The 22,170-nt window shown below is 27.1% G+C and overlaps 2 protein-coding genes across 10 annotated transcripts in view; one reads left to right on the top strand and one right to left on the bottom strand.

The window, feature by feature from the left end:
* LOC113552749 (leucine-rich repeats and immunoglobulin-like domains protein 2) overlaps window positions 1-9,528 on the top strand; it is a 105,143-nt gene extending 95,615 nt beyond the window's left edge. For 3 of the 5 annotated variants that reach the window (XM_026955645.1, XM_026955647.1, XM_026955646.1), the window contains 4 exons: window positions 699-879; window positions 953-1,092; window positions 2,685-2,811; window positions 6,219-6,363. In XM_026955645.1, the coding sequence (XP_026811446.1) occupies window positions 699-879; window positions 953-1,092; window positions 2,685-2,811; window positions 6,219-6,363 (593 nt within the window). Of the gene's footprint in view, window positions 1-698; window positions 880-952; window positions 1,093-2,684; window positions 2,812-6,218 lie in introns of all 5 variants that reach the window. The other 2 variants (XM_026955649.1, XM_026955644.1) reach the window with 2 other exon arrangements.
* A 3,216-nt stretch (window positions 9,529-12,744) lies between these two features.
* LOC113553276 (putative methyltransferase NSUN6) lies at window positions 12,745-17,562 on the bottom strand. Of its 5 annotated transcripts, none has more exons than XM_026956523.1 (8): window positions 16,738-16,825; window positions 16,207-16,317; window positions 15,584-15,791; window positions 14,653-14,812; window positions 14,388-14,589; window positions 13,305-13,598; window positions 13,064-13,225; window positions 12,745-13,003 (listed from the first exon to the last, which is right to left on the bottom strand). In XM_026956523.1, the coding sequence occupies exons 2-8, from the start codon at window positions 16,234-16,236 to the stop codon at window positions 12,896-12,898; spliced, it is 1,164 nt and encodes a 387-aa protein (XP_026812324.1). In that variant the 5' UTR covers window positions 16,237-16,317; window positions 16,738-16,825; the 3' UTR covers window positions 12,745-12,895. The 5 variants fall into 5 exon arrangements, with proteins under 5 accessions (XP_026812324.1, XP_026812322.1, XP_026812321.1 ...); XM_026956521.1 differs by having other exon boundaries at window positions 12,786-13,003; window positions 16,746-16,821; XM_026956520.1 differs by lacking the exon at window positions 16,738-16,825 and adding an exon at window positions 16,422-16,475 and having other exon boundaries at window positions 12,786-13,003.
* Between the last annotated feature and the right edge of the window lie 4,608 nt (window positions 17,563-22,170).

Here is a 22,170-nt window from a genome sequence, read left to right as displayed (position 1 = left end):
TGTTTTAAAATGCTTATCAAGCTAAAAAAACTGATATGTTTATGGTTTTTTTTAAATTTAATGTTCTTATACAAGGTAAATGTAACCGATACTCTTCTTCTTTCAAACCTGATTCAGATAGTCAACTAAAAAATCAACAATATCTACCTTCAATTACATTATTAAATATAAAACAAAAGTTAGTTCATATATTTTTCTTCAACTTACGTATAATTATTTTTCAACAATAATATTTAGTATACATTTTAAAAATACAAAATCTTAACACAAATATTGGAATTTTATAATAAATGATCTAAAAATATAATATAAAAAAGTACAGTTAGAACTTAAACTTTAAATAAAAAATCATGATATATGATAATTTTGTTTATTTTACCAAAATAATGCAACAAACCAAAATGAAACATTAGAAATCATAATAATAAACAAAATTATTATAATTGCGTATGCCACATACAGAAGCGTCGAGCACAGTATACCCAGAAGTCTAATTATATTATGTACCTTGTGCAATTTATGTGCAATTATAATCTTGGGATTTTTTTTAAACACTAATCCATATGAAAAAGAAATACAAACTCATTAAATTATTATAAAAAAATTAATTTGATTGCAATTAAAACATCTAATATGAATTTTAAATACTTCAATAATTTACTTCACTGTGTAAAAAATTATATATTTTCTTCTTTCAGAAAATCTTCAATATTTAAGATTGGGTGACAACAACTTGCATACAATACCAAGCGAATCGCTCCGTCGTTTGCACAGACTTCGACACTTGGATCTTAAAGCAAACAACATATCACATATTGCTGAAGATGCTTTCACAGGTTTTGGCGATTCAATCACATTTTTGAATTTACAAAAAAATGAGTAAGTCGTAAAAAACCTAGTATATTTTATTTCACAAAATCTATCGAATATCAATGCTGATTATTTTTGTTAGCATTAAAACGTTGCCGATGATGGCATTCGAGAATTTGAATTCCTTGGAAATATTAAACCTACAAAACAACAAACTAACGCGAGTGCCGGAAGAAGCGCTCGAGGCAATCGTAGACACCGCAACTGTTATTGATATTATGGGTAAGTCGACGGATATGCAACCAACCCTCATCCCCGACCCACCCACTCACCACTCAAAAGAGTCCCACGCAAATACAAAACATATAATAATAAATATGAATTGTAAATATACTGACAAATAAATGGGTTTTGTTTTCGAAAATCATTTAAAAGTTTTTTTCGTCCATGCAAACGCCGCGTTTTTATATACAGACTTCAATTATTATAAAATATGAATGTCGGTGGTGAACTACAACACTCAACACATTTCTCACCTTCTGTCAATTGAAAACATAGCGTGAAAGAAAAAGATATTATTTGTATTAAAGATTAACTTTGATACAAAAATACACTATTTTGTAAGAGATATAACATATAACATATAATTAGGCGATTAAATTGTTTTACTATTGGCGCTTAATAATATTTAATACTTTTTTTTATCAGTTAGAAGGTTCAACTTTTCGAACATTTCGTTGTTAATAAATGTTTAATAAAACCACCTTAGACTTACATTATGATAATTTTCAAACTGCTGTAGATGTTCAATTTTTAAAAATTATAATATGTAAATATTTTTCACCCTGTTCAAAGACAATCATAATAATGTGATTGATGTATTGTAGCTGCGAGATAAAAATTTCTTGAGGAATATTTTTTTATTCTTTTATTCTAATGAGAGATTGAACTTTTATGCAGCACCAAAGACGAAACGTTTTTCTGATGTGGTTGAAAATGTTTTTGATTGTCAGATAGGTATAAAAAACAATCAAAAAATTACAATTTTTATAAAAAAAAAATCACCTAATATTATATTTTAAGTAAATATACTTATGTAAAGTGTATACGTATTCCATAAATAAAACATCATTTTAAATATATTTTTTTACTACGATAAATATTTAAAACTGTAATACATAGTAGTTATACACCCCATACTATTTGTATATCTTGTATAATTATTAATTATGTATTAAATTGTGGTCATAAACTTGATCAATTGTCTAAAACATATATTTTTTGCTATTATAAGTAGAGTACAAGTAGGTAATTATAATAATATAATGCAAACACAAGGTAGGGAAGGTAGTTTTTAAAAATATTAACATCTTCATTGGTTTAACATAATTTGTTCACTTTATAATTTAGGTACACAACTACTAATTATATAAATAAAATCTACTATAAACAATTGTAAATACCTATCAATATTATTCAGTCACGAAACAACTGTTTCATTTAACTGCACTTAGTACCGTCACAGAATTATCCATTTTCTCAAAAAGGATCTCAATGTTATAAGTAATGTTTTATATATGTAATATGTAAGCATCTATATTATATTATTTACCCGGAAAAAATATAAATTTTAAAAGATAAAAAATACCATTCCGAGAAATAAACCACACCTGAAATAAAAAAAAATAAAAATCGAAAGAAACACAAAACATAACGCAATATTAATGACCACTAAAATGGACATTATTTCGAGGAACTACCGAATTGTGACGTTCCAGACGATTGGGTTGGATAAAAACGACCCTTTTGTAAATGTTAGGTATACCTGAATCCCAAAAGTTTAATGTTTTATTTATTTTTCTTCGACTCCTCAGATAACCCGCTGATTTGTGACTGTGACCTGCGCTGGTATAGGGATTGGCTGAAAGAGTTACATCACCGGGACGACGACGACATCGTTCAGAAGAAACACATACTCTGCCTGATGGAAGAAGAACACAGGTATATTGTTTGTTATTTGTAAAATGTTATAACATTATAATAATTTATATTAAGCATTTACATTCAAACAACTTCGAGGCAAGTACACGCGTTAAATCGGAAACTCATACGTGTAATAAATTTCACTAAAATTTAGGTGGTGCAACGTGCAAAACTAATCAATAAAGTTATAAACTCTCTATAAAATCTAAGTTATCTAGTAAATTTTATTTTATACATAATTAATGAATACTGTGATTTATTACATTGAAATATATTTATTTAGGTAATTAAGAGGGTGCTAAATGATAGTATTGCCCCCCTGTAAAAATTCTAGGGGGTGAAAGTGCATCTTTTGCACCCTCGAGATTACGCTCGTGTGAAACCCAACAACTATACAAATAAAAAGCGTCGAAATAGGTCCACTGTTTTAATTATTATGTATATCCGGAACCTTATCCACAACTAGATGGAATTCAACTTAAAAACCAAGAAATATCACTAAACTAGCAGAGCTCTATTTTATGTACTTCAATAATTAACTAACCTGGTTAAACTGGTTCTTATTACCAAACAACCAACTTCTATCCACAACTATTCCAGGGAATCTCAAAAGAAGGCTAAAATGACAATGGTATCGTAACTTACTTGTTTTTAAAAAAAATGTAGATTATTATAAAATGTGTAAATGTAATAGGTATAATAGTTAATATTTCATGACAAAGTATTTATTTCTACTACTAAGAGACTTCTTTAATCGATTATTTCCATATTCATATTTATTTTGTCAATAATTAAGCTAACGAACTAGCACTGTTCAGCTTCAATAGAAGATGGTTAAAATCATAGATTATGTTTAAAAAATAAATGAGTCTATAATTTCTATACCAGACATCCATATAATTAAAACTACGTTTAGGAAATGTCATGATAGTGGAGTTTGTATTTTTTTAAATGAAAATTACATGAAAAACAATTTTGAGCGAAGTGAGTGCGATAATGTAGGTATATTCACAAGTAAGATTTTTAATCGTACTTAGATATTTTATCGGAAACATCGCCTTTAAAATTTAGTAACACAAAACATGTTGATACCACCATGGCATTTCTATTTTATTATTGTTATCTACAATAGAGAATTTCACCGTTATTTCTAGAAAGCGTTTATAATATTTAATATTAATCTCAATCCTCAGATTTTATTAGTCTTATTATGGTGGTGACAGAATTTGATAAAAATAAATAATATAAACTGAAAACTTTCTACAAATTTCAAATTATATTAAACACTAAATAAAAAATGTATACCTATTCGGCTATATATGTTAGAGAGTCTTTAATAGGTAAAATATAATTACCTATTGCATGACACTCTAAGATCTTGTAAATTAAAATTAAAATCATTTAAAAAAATTATAAATATTTTTATTCACAAAGTTATAAATGTATAAGATGAATAATAATTATTCTATAATCTTTGTATTAATATTATATTCGTTAATTATTATAGGCCAAATGTATCCAACTTATTTCAACTTATTTATATAAAAACACAATGAAAAAGACAGTATTTAAATGGAATATGGCATTTAGGTCCTAATAAAGCATATTCAATTGATACTTACAAAACTAAAAAACTAGCACAATACAATATATCCAACTATATAAAAAAAATATTATTATGTCTTAAATTTTTACACTTGATTCCTTTTGAATGAATACAATTATAATTTTTTTTAAAAAACAGATGAGTATAAATTATGAATTATTAGTTAAACAATATTAAATATTTTTAAAACTGGCAATTTTAATTTGTTTTCAATATTTGCATTAAAATTGCCTATATCAGACCTCGTAGAAAGAAGATGTGGAGGCCTTAACAGAAATGTTTTTGTTGATTTAAAACCTAATAATAAATAATTATCTCCTTCTTCATAATTTACATTTCATTTGTATACTGAATAAAAAATGCGTTTCCAATGAATTTCCAATTTGGTCTTAATTGCTACACTTACATTTATTTTAACGTTATTTAAAATGTGTATGATGTAAACAATTTACCTACACAATATTTTAACTAGTAATGGCGTAAATGTAGAATACATGATAATATTTTTTTCAAAATTTCTCATCAACAAATGTAATAAAAATATATGTGATGGAGGAAATCCGAGAACAACCATAACATTAGCATAAAAAGTCTATAAGTTATAAAATCAGAAACAAAATCGTGTTGTTCTTTGATATAATGATTTTCCACTCTTTTGAATGGTAATTTATTCAGAAATAAAACAAAAATAAGCACACAAATGCTAATGTGCCTTGTTGTTAATAATATTTTTTAAATGATTATACTACACATACAGTGTATATAACACACATGTTAACATAAAACAAACTTTATTAACTTTAAATCACTTTGAGCTTTTATCATAGTTTATTACATAGGTACTACACAATATAGAAGTTTGTTATTATTTAACAATTTTACACCATACCAGAAAAGTGTTGGTTCGTTGCCTGTAGGTATCTATAATGCGTTTTAAACCGTTATTTGAAACACTATATAAATGATCTAAAGAATTTTAATTAACTTTCCAGTTGAGTTTATATAAATCATAAAGTATAAGAACTTTGTAAATTAATTTTTCTACCTTTTCTTTTTTTATTTCAAAAAAATTTTAATTCCGTGAAAGCTGGTTATCGGGTACTCGTTTCACTTCGCTTGTCTCGTAGAGCAGTATAGTACCTATTTTAATTTTTAATATAACATATAGGTTGTAGTATTAAATTTGACAAGAGTGAAAAATCTTTAAATCAACTTATTAAAAATTGATTCTGATCATTGGATCTTGACCAAATCTACATCCACTGACATATTATTACCGATTCGTTGGTAGGTGTTCCTTGCACATAAATAAATTATTGAAAAATCGATATATGAACTCTCACCCAAGTACACATATGTAACACACGATATATATTGTGTTCCAGATCGTCAATTAAACATCAGTTTCGTATCGTTGCATACTTGTACCTTTCTGTATATAATAATATATACTATAAAATATTCGTGCACATACATAATAAATACTGACGTGGATAAAATTTGGAAATACATATTTTTGATATCCTCACCATATTTTTTATTTGATACCAAAAGCGTAGAAACATGTGAAAATTACAATACAATAACATTTTCCAAAAAAAAGTTTGAAAACTTTATTGTTGGATGCGGAACGTACGTTTATACTATTGAATATATAATTTATATGGTTCGCATCATAGTACGCCATCCATGTATTATTACAGTCGTTATCATTATATATAAGTTGTAATGTTTACTCGACTTTACGTTTTTAATTTCGTATATAAATCAAGTGATGATGATGAATAATAATGTATCGTTGTTTGTATTGTGTTTTCAGGGAGTTCAGTGTCTTCAATTTGCCAGTGGAAAGAATGAACTGCGTGGGCAAAAAATACTCGTCGTCAGCTAACGGGATCAGCGAAACTAGAGTCCTGTCCCGCATCTTGATAGTTGTCGTCTTTGCCCTACACCAATTCAAATAAGCACACTAACCCGCACACACAAACACACACACACACACACACACACACACACACACACACACACACACACACACACACACACACACACACACACACACACACACACACACACATACACACACACGCACACACACATACACACACACGCGCGCGCTTACATTCTGCAAATGCACACGAGCTATCTAATATACAAGCCATAATCATATATATGTATTTATGTATACATATATGATATTATTTATTATAGCATTCGCCTACAAAACCACCCGAACTCTCAACTCGCGTTGATATTAAATAAACGTTTCGTATGTGCCAGTGTGCACTGTGCAGGTACAGTGCCTATGGCTCAGACCCGGCTATGTAAAATATTATTACATATTACAACCGGTAACTATATAGTATGGTAGGTGATAACTCATTACCATTTGCTATATTATGTGTAGAATATCTCAACTACAGATAACGATCGAAAGGAAAGCGTCAGAATTCGCGGTGTTTAGACTTGCTTTCGCCGCATGATATTATTGTTTTGTTTTTATATTTATTTATTGTTCTCCGTCATTTAAAAAAAAAATAAAATAAAAACGAAACGACGCACCCCGACGACGACTGTCATTATTGATGCGAATCACTGTTGCGATACGATATCCTTCATATCAATATCGAACCAACACGACAGGGCGGTCGTACAATTCGATTTCAATATGCCGACTACGATTTCGGTCTACACAATATTACAATATCACCTACACTCACGTGTTTGTATATTTTTTATTATTTTTTTTTTATGTATATTTTTCGTTTATCGTTCTCTCAATTTGGCCGACAAACCTCGGACCTTTTGCCGACAACATATCAACCACATATCATCCATATCGTATTTAAGTATATAATATATTTTATAGGTAATAATAATTTAATCATAGCAATAATATATCATTAATAATATTATATTTTGTCGTAGCCTCACAGAAAACGTGTAGCGCGACTCTTAGAGACGCATGTGCTATTTATAGAGTCCAATGCAGTTTTACGTGTTTTTTTTTCATCGAAAACATTATACGCTTTTTAAATATCTACCCCTGTGCCTGTCGTAAATAATTTAATAATTTATATTTTAATGTCGCTGTGTAGAGTGGAGTAGACAACGCAAGCGTGCACCACTCGAACACCACTCGGTGGTTGTCGTGTAGGTATAATAGTACATGTAAAGGTAGGTACAACGATTAGGACACGCTCCAGGAATTCATCGATCGTTTTCGAGGATGACAGTGACGTCGAATACATTATACGGCAGCGTATAGCACTATAGTAATTATTTTTAATTTAAAACTATTGCCGTGAAAAAACCCATCTAACAAACCCAGAACATGAAGCCTTGAACTTAATCGTTAGGTTTTTTATTTTATTTTTGTTGTTGTTCTTTCATCATTATAACATTATTGTCATTTGTCAAATTGTACGACGCTACACAATATAACATGCGTGCATGTACCACCAGCTACTCGTTGTCTCTCATATTTTCTTTGGGCTTTTGCCCTGTTGGTTTACGAACGTCACTATTGGGGATTTCAACAGTACATTGGGAATATTTAAACGTCCGCGAAAATCGTCCGCAATCCATCAGTGAAAATTCGACATTTTCGCCGTATAGGATAACAACCCAACATAATATCTATTGCCACTATAGATACTACAATAAAGTGGGCAGCCCATAGAGGCGTAGACCCTTATACCCTTATAATAGACAAGAAATTTGAATTTGAATGACAACAGCATTACGACATTCGTAGAAACATATTCGCAATAAAGAAGCCCGCATTGACTACAGATGTGCTAATTTTAATACCTAACCATTAGGTCATTAATTTAGTACACTTATTAGTACTTCCTTAGTACTAATTTTTGAATTTTCAATATTTTTTTATCTTAACGTATGTATGTATTTATTATTATAATTGATACAAGACGTTAATCCTTATGGTTGGGTAAATAATGTTTTATCCAATATACCAAGAATCCATATAATATATTATTTAATACTAGTATTAAAACAAGTATATAAACATTTCTTTTGACACATCAAAAATATATTTGTAACCCGTGTTTAATTTATAAATTAAATTCAAAATTAATTATTCGAGCATTCGAACCATTTGCCATCTATTTTTCCATGTCTGGCGTACAATCACTTCTTGTCTATTAGCATAAGGTATTAAGCGGTTTTTATGGCAGTCTTATTAGACGTATATATAGGTAATCAAAATGACTGGTCGGCGAGCATTTGACGTGTTAGGTACTGCACCGTGCACGCGTTGCACATAAATATATCATAATTAATAATTAGGTATACATGATATACAATATTATTCAACCTGTAGGTATACTCTCCGCTACGTTTTATGCACGTGATATATTCCGATTTATATTTTGATTTGATTTTCTGTTATTCTTATAGTGTCTTCATGTTATAAGTATCTAGTATCTACTATATTATATCTCGCACGTATAAAGATGAAATTTGATGCGCTATTTAATAATACATGAATATGAAAACTATTAACCATATACGATTTTAAATTTAGAAATTTTGTAGATGAGGTTACTATAGCTGAACAAAAAATTTTGATTTTAAGTCATTACATAGTTATTAGATATACTTGTAGGAATGTTTGAAGTTTGAAGAGTGTTATTTACATATTATACGATAGATTATAATATTATTATCATATTAATATTTAAGCTTAAAAACCATTCGCAATACATATCTTAATAAATTACGTAACGATGAGAGCTTATGATTCTTTGTAAAACCCGGCGGGACGTTTGTAGAATAACATTAAAAAAATAAAATAAAATCATCCATAAAACAAAAATTAAGTACCATCAATTGTGTCGTGTCAAAAGGTCGTTATCGGCATCGTCTTGCTGGGTATTGCCAAAGACATAATTAGCATACGACTTACGTAATTTTAAATACATTTATATGTGATTTATGAGTTTATACATTTTAAGACTATTAGGATATAATAACTATTATTATTATTATTATTATTACATAATATACATAATAACTATATTGATCAATATAGACATTTAACAGCGATACATATCTATAAAATGCATATCCCAAAATGTAATCATTTTTTTTTTTTATTATTATAATTATTATAACTATATCATTATATTGTATTTATATTATTATTATTATTATTATAATTATTATTAAAAAATTATTATTATCGTACGCATATTTTAATATTGTTGTATTTTCATAATATTATTATAATATCAATATCGTGGATATAATATTAAAATAGTAGTGTAGTGTTCATTTAATATGCATTTACATCACGTATACATATCCGTAATAATAGAACCATCATTATTGTATGATACAATATAAATATAACGGAGTAAGGCCATGTTTTTATGTGAGTTTTCTCTTTTGAAATAAATTTAAAAAAAAAATTTGTTTAGATATTACTTTACTACTTATATTGTTATATTATATTTTTTTTTTTATAGACCTTTCTTTCTGTTTATTTGAAAAAAAAATACAATCTGTATTTATTTAATACAATAAATAAATGAGGTGGTAATACAATGAACAATATAAATAAAAAAAATACATGAACACATGATAACAGAAGTCATCAAGTGATGAAACCTTTCAGAGAATTAGTTTATTTATAAACTAATTTAGTACCTAAGCCACAGCATCAGCGCCTTTCGAGGTGGCGTGATAGGTTGTCAGGAAAAGTGTATGATGATTGGTAATGTATTAAAGGGTTAGGATGCTGATAAAGTTGTAAGTGAAACCGTTAATAATGGTTTTTGGTTAATTAATCTACAGTTTCCATTTCCTAGTCTTTGTGTAAAGATTAATTTATTACGTACCGTGGGACGAAGTCTATTAGGCAGAGAGTGATTGACTGAAAGGTTTGAATTATGTACGTTTGAGAAGGTTAAGCGTATTCCTAGATTTGCATACAGTAAACCCAAGCAAATCTCAGTAAAGATTTGTACAGTTTGGATTTTATACAGATCGGTAGCCTAGATTTAAATTTAGGACGAATCAGATATCGGCGGTTGTCAAGAAAAGAATTCTTCGTTTAGGCTTATGGTGAAGATCCTAAGTTAATATTTTGTTTAGTACGATTCCGTAATATTTGACCTTAGTAGTATAAGATATCTCAGCTCTTTGAAATGGAAATAAAAGGTTATTTTTCTGATGTGTACAGGAAAATGGTACATGGAAAGATTTTACCAGGATTTATTAGAATTCTCCACTTGTAGGTGTCCAGGTGTTTATACAGATTCAGACGAATGGATTTTGGTATAGATTGGTATCATTTGGTATCATCGGTATAGATTGGGTAAATAACCCGGCTTCGCTCGTGTGTTAAATAATCAATTCGTAATAAATTAGTTTTTATTATAATTAAACTATTTAAAACCTAGCCATGTAATATATAATATTTTTTTATAATATAACTTAATTTATGATATTTATAATTGAAATTAGAAATAATAAGAGTGATTTACTCAGAAGAGTATTTGTAACAACTATGTGAAAAAAATCATTTAATTAATTAAATAACACGCTAAAAACCCGTAATCTTTAAATACAACCTCCCCACCCCACTACAGACAAAAAAAAATTAAAAATCGGGCAACGTGTTGACACTCAAGAAGGTATTTGGAACAACTCTGTGAAAAAAAGTTAAATAGTGTCGTTACAAAATTGGAATATAAAAAAGGTAACTTAAACTTTTATTTATTTTATATTATTATAAATGTCACTATACGCATTACGCAATTATATGTTTGATTTATTTTTAAATATTATCAATTTATAGGTATAGGTACTATAAATCTATTTTTTCTGCTTTAGAGAATTAACAAAAATATATTATTATATCTATATTATGTTTAGTTATATAAGTTAATATAACATGGTATAAATATGTATATATTATTATTATTATAATTAAATAGTAAATACGGGACCGGTCCAATGTGTGATCTACCGATAAACGGCTAATCCAATGAGTGATATACTAACTAAATATTTACGTATGCTACTTAAAATAGTAATGTTGGTACCTAGTACTTACTTGTACTATATAATGTTGATTGTTATATTCATACAGCAAAAGTATTTTTTTAAATCTAATAAAAAAAATCATCAAATATTTGAGTTTTTATCGGGTGGCATGACCGCTACCATATTTTTCTTTAAGTTGGTGGTTTAATAGTGGAGATGCACCATTAATTTTTATATTATATTTGGACTTGGCTAACTTTAACAGTGACTATTGTTTGAGTGTGAGCTTCAGTATTTGAATCCACAACATTGTCAGTATGATTTACAGACTTACAGTACCTACGTTTTATCTACAACACTATATAAAACCCACAAAACTCAAATATTTGATGATTATTTTATCAGATTTAAAAAATAATTTTGCTGTAAGAATATAACAATCAATATTATAGCATGAGTAAGTACATTACTATTTTAAGTAGCATACATATATGATATACATTTAGTCGGTAGCTCACACATTAGACTACTAAAAGTAAAATAAATTATTATTTAATATTTACTATTAAGCTGATTGACCATTTCCATTCCGAATTGTTTTTTGTATTAGTACAATAATATATCAATGAATTCAAATTTAACATGTCCATCCTACTGTATACATCAATAATTCGGCCCAACTTGGATAGCAGCTTCTTCTACTAAAATCAACATAATTCAAATTCTTCAATACAAATAATAACTAAATAAGTATTCTCAAATTTTTGAGAATATGTCTAAAAGCCCCAGCTAGGGTTCATGAGGAATGGACAAATCTACAATGATACAGGAATCCTTCTACTTAGATACTGGATAAAAATCAAATTCAAAAACTTTCATGCAAATCTAAATACATCTGATGGCACACAGTTCTACAACCTGGGATACAAAACAAAAAATTGGCGTTTAAAACATCTCCTTTTTTCAGAATCAAGCGAAAACAAAGATCAATAACTAACTGTAATTAGTAGGTAATCAAACTTGATAATAGCATGTAATATAATGAAACATTTCAATTTTAATAAAAAAAAAAAATTAACACAGCTATAGGCTATAACTCTATACCTAATATATAGCAGAGCGGTGTCACTTACACATCTTTATTCTTATAAATTTGGTCTGTTATAGTATCGGGCATTTTCCTCGTTCCAAAAAATCAGCAATAGCTTTTTATAATTTATAATATACAAAGCATATCACAATAATCTGACAAATCCAAATGTAATTTTAATATAATATTTTCATATCTTTAAGACACACGATGTATATTATTTAAGATCCGGAATAGGTAAGACGCAAATTTATAAATAGTATATATTTTATTTTCAATACATGATATAGTAGATTAAACTATAACTGAAGTAAAACAAAAACAAATAATTTATAAATGATTTCATATTATGTTCAAATTTTATTATTTTTCCGTTTATAAAAATATATTTACTAAGCTTTTTTTTGAAACTTTGAAATGAAAAATCCAATTGAATCTTCTTCAGCATTCTCAGGACCAAAGCGCCTTACAAATCTACATACATTTTCATTTAATCCCACCTATAAAAAAATTTAACATGCCAATAAAAACAAGAATGACAAAACATTGATTTGATTTACTTGAGTTGCAATTCCTGGACTACCAATTTCAGAATTTATTTCAATTAGTTCCATCTGTGGAAACTTTTCAAGAACCCAAGCTACATTGTGTTCGTTCTCCTCTAGCGTAATGGTACATGTACTATAGACTAAAATACCACCAGGCTTAACAAGATCTACAGCCTAAAATACATTCAAAAATTAAATAAGTATTTAAATTTATCAATATATATTTTAAATAAATTGATTGTTATCCAATTACATTTATTAATAATTTTCTTTGCAATGCAGGAAAACTTTTTATTAGATTTCCATCTACTTGAATATTAAGCAATGGCCGCTGTCCAAGGTTACTGCATGGTGCATCCAATAATACACGATCAAATGACTCATTTTTAAACGGTGGTTTATTATCATTGTTATTTATATTGTTTGTGTCTACACTAATTAAAGAATTAAAATGATGAATTTTCACATTTTGTATTCCAAAACTATTGCATCGAAGTTCAACTTTTTTTAATTTTGTTTTTGATTTATCTATTGCATCTATTGAACCCTAATAATGAAAAAATAAATAATTAATTTTTTATGTTTTACTCACAACAACACACATTTTTTTTCTTAGTCATTATTAGGACAGAGGACTTGTAGCATTTGCATATTCGTTTTGCACAACCACAAAAATATCAGATAAAGAAACAAATACGTTTAATGCTGAGTCAAAGCTAGTTTTGAAATTTTAGTTAGCATATTAATGCATATTTTGAATTTTTTTTTTTGGTTTTAGTACATATTTCTTCCATTCTATGAATTTAGATGCATATTTTAAACAATCAATATTATGCCATAGACATTTTAATTTAATTTAAATATTTAAAATATTACAACCAAAATAATGTTGAATTTAAAATTTTGATTATATTAATATAGTTATTGACTGTCTCTAGATGCATATTTTTCCTAGAAACTTGTCTTCAGTAGTGGCCAATTTGATTTATTTTCCAGTTACGTCTATAAAGACCACAAAGATATCGGTCGCCAACATCAGGCATATCCATACTTCAGTAATCTGTGCTTTTTAACAGTTGTCCATACGTGTTTTTAAGTTATATTTAATATACAGAGAAAATAAAGTTGTTAAAATAATATAAATACAAAAAAAAATTCTTATTCTTATTCAAAAATATTAGTTTTGAACTACATATTTTTAATACATATTTAGTATACTTAAATGCATATTTGGTGATTTTTAAAGTCCTCTGTCCTAGTCATTATTAATACTGAAATTAATAATTCATTAGATTCAGAAAGTTAGATCAAAATCTTGTCCATATGATCAACTCACTTTATTATTCATTAAAGTTGCTATATGTGTTGTCTTATTACCAGGTGCTGCACACATATCTAATACTTTAAGGTTGTTTTCATTAACATCGAGCGCATGTCCAGTTACAATTGAAGGTAAATTTTGTAGCATTCCATATTCATCAGGCAATTTGAATGAAGGGATACCTGTAACAGGGTCAGTCATCTCAACCGCAATACCTCTAAAATATAATATTAAGTATTTTATGAAATACATCAAAAACATAATACACATTTGACCTTACTTAGGATTTATATCACCATTAAATAACTGCCGACGATTCATTTTAGCAATGCCATTGCCAACAAACATCTTCATTGGATTATCATAATATTTTTGGTAACCTCGTTTACATCCTTTGGCTAAGTCTGCATAAACTGATATGAATGAATCAACTTTTACTTCTAAGAAATAAAATAATATTATTAAAAACTAAATTCTATAACTAATTTAAAATGCATGTATATGTAATTAGTATTATAAAAATATTATCAATAGTTAAAATTATTGTAAGTTTTAATACAAACACACAATTCAATATACATAATATATTTTTTAATTCTTTATTTTAGTTTCAAGATGGTAAACTACAATAAAATAATTGGCATATTGATATATATATTTATGGTTATTAGTACTAAGTAGCTACATAAACTTTAAAGAACCATTATCAAAATTATATTATAATTGTATATTAAGAGGGGTCACACCTGCATGTGTTGTCTCTGTCTTACAAGTATGTAACATAGCAAATTTACACTCAGCAGATCACATTTAGCTCCGTCAATTTAAAAGTTAGAGTAAATCGACCTATTATGAAACTTGATGGTAAGAAAATTATCTGTGTTTGTATGTTTGTTTTTTACGATAGTTCAATTTTATAGCAAGTTATGTGTATATAACTTAGCGTAAATTAAAAATGCTCATAACTCAATTAAAAAATTAATAATCGTAAAAACCAACATATAAACACAGATAATGTTCTTACCAGCAAGTTTCATAATAGGTCGATTTACTCTAATTTATAAGCTAACAGAGCTAAATGTGATCTACTGAGCATAAATTTGCTATGTTACGTTCTTGTAAGACGGAGACAACACATGCAGGTGTTGTGGCCTCTTAATTATTTTATGCAATGTTCTTAAATAACATACAAATGATATAATTTATTTTACCAGGTGTCATAGCCATAATCCCAGGTGCAAATATATGAGAGCCTCGTAATGCAGATTGCCCAGTAGCAATGTCAACAACCACTTCTTCATTTTTAGGACTCAAATCTAATAATGACTTGTCCATTGGTGAAATTACAATACAATCACTCAAATGTTTATGTACTCTAACTGAATGTTGTTTATTTTTACTATTTTTAAGTCGTTTCAACTATAACATAAACAACAATATTTTACTAAAAAAAACTATAAAATGTATAAATCATTTACAACGTAAAAGATTATTAATTTGAAATAAATTATTCATGCTATACAAATATTCTCGCAAATATTAATTGATCACCAGATATTTGTATAGCATTAACTATCTGTCTATTAAATCAATAAATAGCCATATCATACATAAAAGAGGATTAAGTCTATAATTTGTCTTATAAATTTGTTTAATTAATAATTAAATTTTTATTTTCACAATTAATCTATAATTATATAATTATTACAAGATAAAGACTTTATTATAAAAATTATGTTTTAAAAACTGTTAAGTGAGAAAATACTATTCTATAAAGTCTAAATTAATTAAGAAATATAGAAATGGAAAAGAATTAAAAAAATATATACATTACATTTAATATCTGTTCGTTAATGGAAGTCATAACTTCTAATGGTGTAATCTTCAAAGTGTTAACTCGGAAATATGAGTTTAAAGGTGCAGAAGTCAACCATTGTGATACTTCCTAAGATCAAAAACAATAATATCTTATTAAAATCATGTACATATAAATTAAATGTAATATGTAATTAAGCTATATAATCCTAAAGAATATTTACTAGTACCTACAACAATAAATAATTTAAGTATATAATAATCACTAATCATGTTATTGACACATTGACTACCATTTGACCACCGATAATCATCTGTAATAATTATCAAATGTTATACTTTTGTGATATATTAAAAAAATGCAGTGGGGTAGCAGAAATAATTACAATTCATTTGATGTAAAAAAAAAATTTTTTTTTTATAATAGTATAACAAATAAAAAATAACATGAATAAATAAGTTTTGAGTGCAGATAAACTATATAAGATGATCAACAATTGGTCACATGGCAGTCAATATGTTATACATCTCTCCAAGAGAACCATTCTACCTTTCTACCTTTATTTTTAATTTCATCCTTTGTCTTTCCAACATTTCTCACACATGGAAAAACAATAATAATCTTGATTCGAAAATCTGTTAAGCTAACACACTTTTTTTCTCATTATCTTATTAGTCCCTCTTTTTAAAAAACTATTCTAAAAATAATCTACTAAATTATTACTGATAAAAAAAATGATTCCAAACCTACAGTTTGGTTTTAGCTCTTGTCATTCAGCTCTCTACCACTAAGTATACACAATTGTAGATAATATTGCCCCTTCATAAAAAAAAAAACTTCATGCTTTATTCATGGACGTAGCTCAGACACTCAATCACACTTGATAAAAAGTATTTATCTACAAAATTTGATTATTCCTAGTCTCCTAAGCCTAATCCTCAACTCTTTTTCATCTTTCAGTTTTTCTCGAATGCAATATGAGGGCAAAATATTAGCAACTTATAAATTACTAAAAAAAAATTGATTATATTAAAATTCATAATTTTTACCTACTTCTACAGATAGATTTCTAGTTCTGTAGATACTTTTTAATAAATTTATTAAATATTCATCCAAGTTATGAGGACGGACAACTTGTGCTTGTCTCATCATTTTCTCCATTTTTTAGTTAGATAATATAATATGGTAAAATTATAACAGTGTGTAAAATGTTTTCCGTTATCGGATGAATACCGCAACCATTTATACCTATTTCATTAATTATTTAACTTACAACTCGATAATAAAATACTATGCATTAATAAATAACTAATAATTAATACACTAAATAATTTTAATATGATAATCAGAGTTAAAGATATTTGGAATATTGGAATTTGGATATATCCGGCGTACTATATTACTATAGTCTATGATAACAATTAACAATAACATACAATATTATTATTTATTATTTGAAATTTTTCCTAACGTAACCTCAAACATATTTTATGAAATGATAACTGATACCGGGTAGCGAGTGATAACTGTAGTACAATTTTACTGTACCCATTCCGTACAATACCATAACAAAATACATAAATAAATGTAATAAATAAATACACGTATTTTGTCATGTACAATACTACAGCCTACAATAATCAAAAATTATAATTATAAACGTATTCTCGTAACGGATAATACGAACCGATCCGTAATCTTAACGATAAAAAATTAAATAATTTATACTTGTAGTGTCAAATTATAGGCTATGCCTTTAAAATAATTTAAAATACTTTTTTCTTCGTATTGTTTTGGATTTCTAAAATTCTTAATGCGGTATCTCGATATAGGTATATATAAATTTTTTTTTTATTAGGTTTAGTCCGCTTATGTATTGCTCGATTTTCATGTCTGCATTCGTCTGTTCTTGTTTGAAACCTTCGATCAGTTTCCATAGTTAGATGATCGTGATCCGATTTAATGGTTAAAACCACGATTCCAGCCTGTCATATGCTAAAATTTATTAAATATACATAGTATATTTTAGGTTTGTTTATTTATAAAAATTAATTACCTTCAACAAATTTATTAGTTTTTGGCAAATCTATCACTTTATAACAATTCTACATTTCCAAAGGAAATGTTGGACCTCTAAGTCGTTTGCGCACAGTCTTTCCGAGCCAAGTATCTTCAAAGTAGTCCAATAGTGATCGAAAAAGTTCTTCGTGTTCTATGTACTAACCACTTTCGTCTATCACATATAAAGTGCTCGAAACTTGCTATTACGTCAGATACTGGTACATAAGCAAGTTCAGGTAATAGAAACATAATATCGGATAACCCAGCTATAAAATTGATTGTGATTATCTGTATCTTTATAACTTATGAGTATAAAGTAATACTTTTACTACAGCTAAATAATAAGAATAATAACTTTAAAATAACACACTCTTTAGCTGTTTTAACATTTGCTATTATGTCTTATAGTTATTTTATGCTTAGCTATTTTGACATTCGTTTTTTTTTTTGATTTTTTGATGACGGTGACTCAACACAGACCTGACGCACAAACGACCGGTATATATTTGATGGCAATCCAAATTACATCCCAAACCGCGCGAATGGTGAATTATTGAGCGGCTATACATTTAACGCGCCAAAACGATAAATGATTTTAAATGTACCAATTCACTCGTCACTCAATCAACACTAACTAATTTTTAGTTATGTATATTATCATTTATTTTTTCAATACTTATAAAACTTTTAAACGATTATAATCTTCTAACAAAAAAGAACATTATATTATAGTAACTATAAGATCTAACATTCTTTTTCAAAAGACTTTTAACTAAAAATACCCATTCAGCTATATATTATTATGTTCTCGACTAACGGTATATTTAAACAATGTCAAGTTAAATCAGCTGCAGATAATAGGTAAAAATACTTCGATTAGATATTATAATATATTATTATCATTAATGTGTTGCTCTACGCATAAATGTAGTGAAATTGTCTGTAGAATGCGCCGGACAAGCCGAGTAATCCGATACACTGTCATAATGTATATTATTATTATTATATTTTTATTATTTATTTTGATCATTTTAGCTTTAAAAACAGGCATTATTAGTTATAGATTTTTACTATTTACAATATCAATTATTTTATTAATCATTCTTTATACCATGGTTATTTGTGGACTTTTTTTAATTATTATATTATATTAAATTATTATGCACCTAATTTATTGTACTAGGTATTACATTTATTTTATTAATAAAATAACTATAAAAAAAAAATACATCTAGTATGTGACATTAAATAGTAACTATAATTATATCACAGTTAAAATAATATTTTATTATATTTATATGGTTATAGAAATGTTAAAAATGTAAAATTTATTGAATTCTAATTAGCATAATTATTGAAATAAAAGTTTATTGTTTAAAAATTTTAAATTTTAAAATCTACAATATATTTTTAAATAAATTATGATATTATGTATTCTGTTAGTACATGGCTTTTTTCCTACTACCGAATTTATAATAGATTGATATAGTGTTAACACAATAATAATGTAGTATATTTCAGATTTCTGCCTTATCGCCTAACAGACACCCTTTTTTTGTGATTTTTTTTTTTTTAACTTGTATAGTTAGATAGTTACAATAAAAAAGATGGTGAAATCAGAAATTGGCACAAATCATTTATTTTTGAATTATAATATTTTAAAATTTGAGTAGTTTTACAGTTTATTTAATAGTTAGTTTAATGATTTGCTATAACTATAGGTAATGAATTAAGGCAATGGTCTCAAAATTCGCAAGATAGACAGCTGTCTATTCTGACACCTCTGTGCGCACGCCTAAGTATATTATAGACACATAGCAATTTTAATTTTAATCGAATGATTAATTTTTAATATTATTTATGTACAATATTGTAAATATTATTTTTTTAATTATGTATTGAATCATTATTAACTAACCTTAATATATATTTATTTTTAATCATTATAAACTATTTAATGTACATATATTGAATTCAATATATTTTATACAATCATAATTTAACTAATATGTTTTAAATAAATTTAAATTATTATTGTAATAATTAAATTAAATGATAATTATTATTATTAAATAACGAACTAAAAATATTAATTTTTAAATATTTAATTATTTTCTTGAAAATATTTAAAACTAAATATTAACTGTTAAATCAAAATTAAATATTTATCAACCTTTACCATTGAAAATTGTTACTCGGGTAAACATTGTTTAATAATTATTGCTTATACAATTATAGTTTAATCTAATCAATTTTACAGGATATACTTTATCTTACTAGAATTGCAAAAATTTGTGTGTTAATAAACTAAACAATTTATTATGAGTTAACAAAAAAATAACCATTAATTAAATAATAAGCTGAAACAGTAAATAATAATAATGTTATCAGAACGAAAATACGAAAAATAATACAAAGGACTATAATTGTTAATGATTGGACGCCTTCACTTTTTTCCATATGGCCGTGCGAGTGGTCTATAACTTAAAAATATATATATATCATTAATATCGATTGCAATTTAAATTCATGGCTATACACGTAGTATATTTCGATATAAACTATAATACAAAGTACATTACAATTTACAATATAATATACATTACACACTAATACACTATAATATATATGTTTATATTTAAGTTAAAGACGCAAATGTTTGTATAATAATCGAAGTATAACATTAACTATGGTATCCTGTTTTTAATAGTAAACAATAATACTAAAATTAAATAATAATATAAAATAACTGCTGTGATTAAAAATCAAAAATATTAATACAAAATATACCTAAAAACTAAAAAGTAAAAAAAGAGACTTCAAAAATAAAAAAATTCAAAACTGCAACATTATTAGTTTGAAAATTAAATTCATTATTTTCTATTTATAACTTTATGTTAAGAAAACTATGTTTTATAGTATGGTAAAAATAATGCATTTTTCTATACAAATTCACAGAATTAATTCTTAATTAATGTACATATTATATTAAAAAAACACTTATTTTTCATTTTTGGCTCAAGAATTGTAGAATCCTGTATTCATTTATCATGTTATCTTTGTATTTTATTATAATTTATCTATAGTAAACGCAAACAATTTTTAATTTTGCGTATGACCTCGTTTTATAATACTTTTTTCAAAAACAAAAACAACACAGAAAAACTTTTAATTTTGTATTTAATTTTATAGGTACCTATATTTGTATTTAATATGTTTTTTTCACCAAACCCTGAAGAGGAAAAATGTCTATAAAGTAGCATGCTAAAAGCTACTATTATTATTTTTTTTTATTTTTGTGTTTACTCTTCGGGGATGTTATTATCTTTTTAAACAATTAAAATAATAATAAATAATAAAAAATATGATATTAAAAAAAAAAAATACCGCACATTGACATATTGTGGAACACCGATGAGATTTTGTTCAAATCATACAGCCACTGTCACATTAATATACATTTATATATTTTTTTCTCCTTGACTGAAAATTACCACGATGGGCACGTTTATTTTACGTGATGCGTGTTGACCTTAACGTACGGGTACGGCGAATGGATGTATATAGTTTACGATGACGGTGAATATACACGTGTAAAATACTGCGGACAGGAATCTGCCGTCGGGATTCGAAGACGTAAAAGAGGTACAGTTAGTCTGCGGACAGCCACCGCACAGGTCCTGATCTGTATCGGCTATCGTCCTGTCGGTGGTAATGCTGTCTGTATCCGATCGCCGCCGATCTCGCGCACCTGCACCGTACCCGGAAACAGCAGCTGAGTCGACACTGCTGACAATTTTATTCCAAGTAACTCACCCCGTACCGACTTTGCCATCGATACGTCGTCGCTAACGTAGTCATCACTATTGGGTCCTAGTCGTTGTCCACGTGCGTACCAATAGCCGCTGTATGGACCGTCAA

The sequence above is a fragment of the Rhopalosiphum maidis genome, chromosome 2, assembly GCF_003676215.2.
Source record: "Rhopalosiphum maidis isolate BTI-1 chromosome 2, ASM367621v3, whole genome shotgun sequence".
Lineage (NCBI taxonomy): Eukaryota > Metazoa > Arthropoda > Insecta > Hemiptera > Aphididae > Rhopalosiphum > Rhopalosiphum maidis.
This window is presented reverse-complemented; position numbering and strand designations above follow the sequence as displayed.

What these genes read in the sequence shown, in the direction of transcription:
- LOC113553276 (XM_026956519.1), bottom strand. Translation starts at nt 17,349, where the DNA reads ATGGAGAAAATGATGAGACAAGCACAAGTTGTCCGTCCTCATAACTTG. An exon ending in CTAGAAATCTATCTGTAGAA is followed by an intron (nt 16,318 to 17,241) that starts GTAGGTAAAAAT and finishes TTTTGATCTTAG; the next exon opens with GAAGTATCACAATGGTTGAC. An exon ending in GTCCAGGAATTGCAACTCAA is followed by an intron (nt 13,004 to 13,063) that starts GTAAATCAAATC and finishes ATTTTTTTATAG; the next exon opens with GTGGGATTAAATGAAAATGT.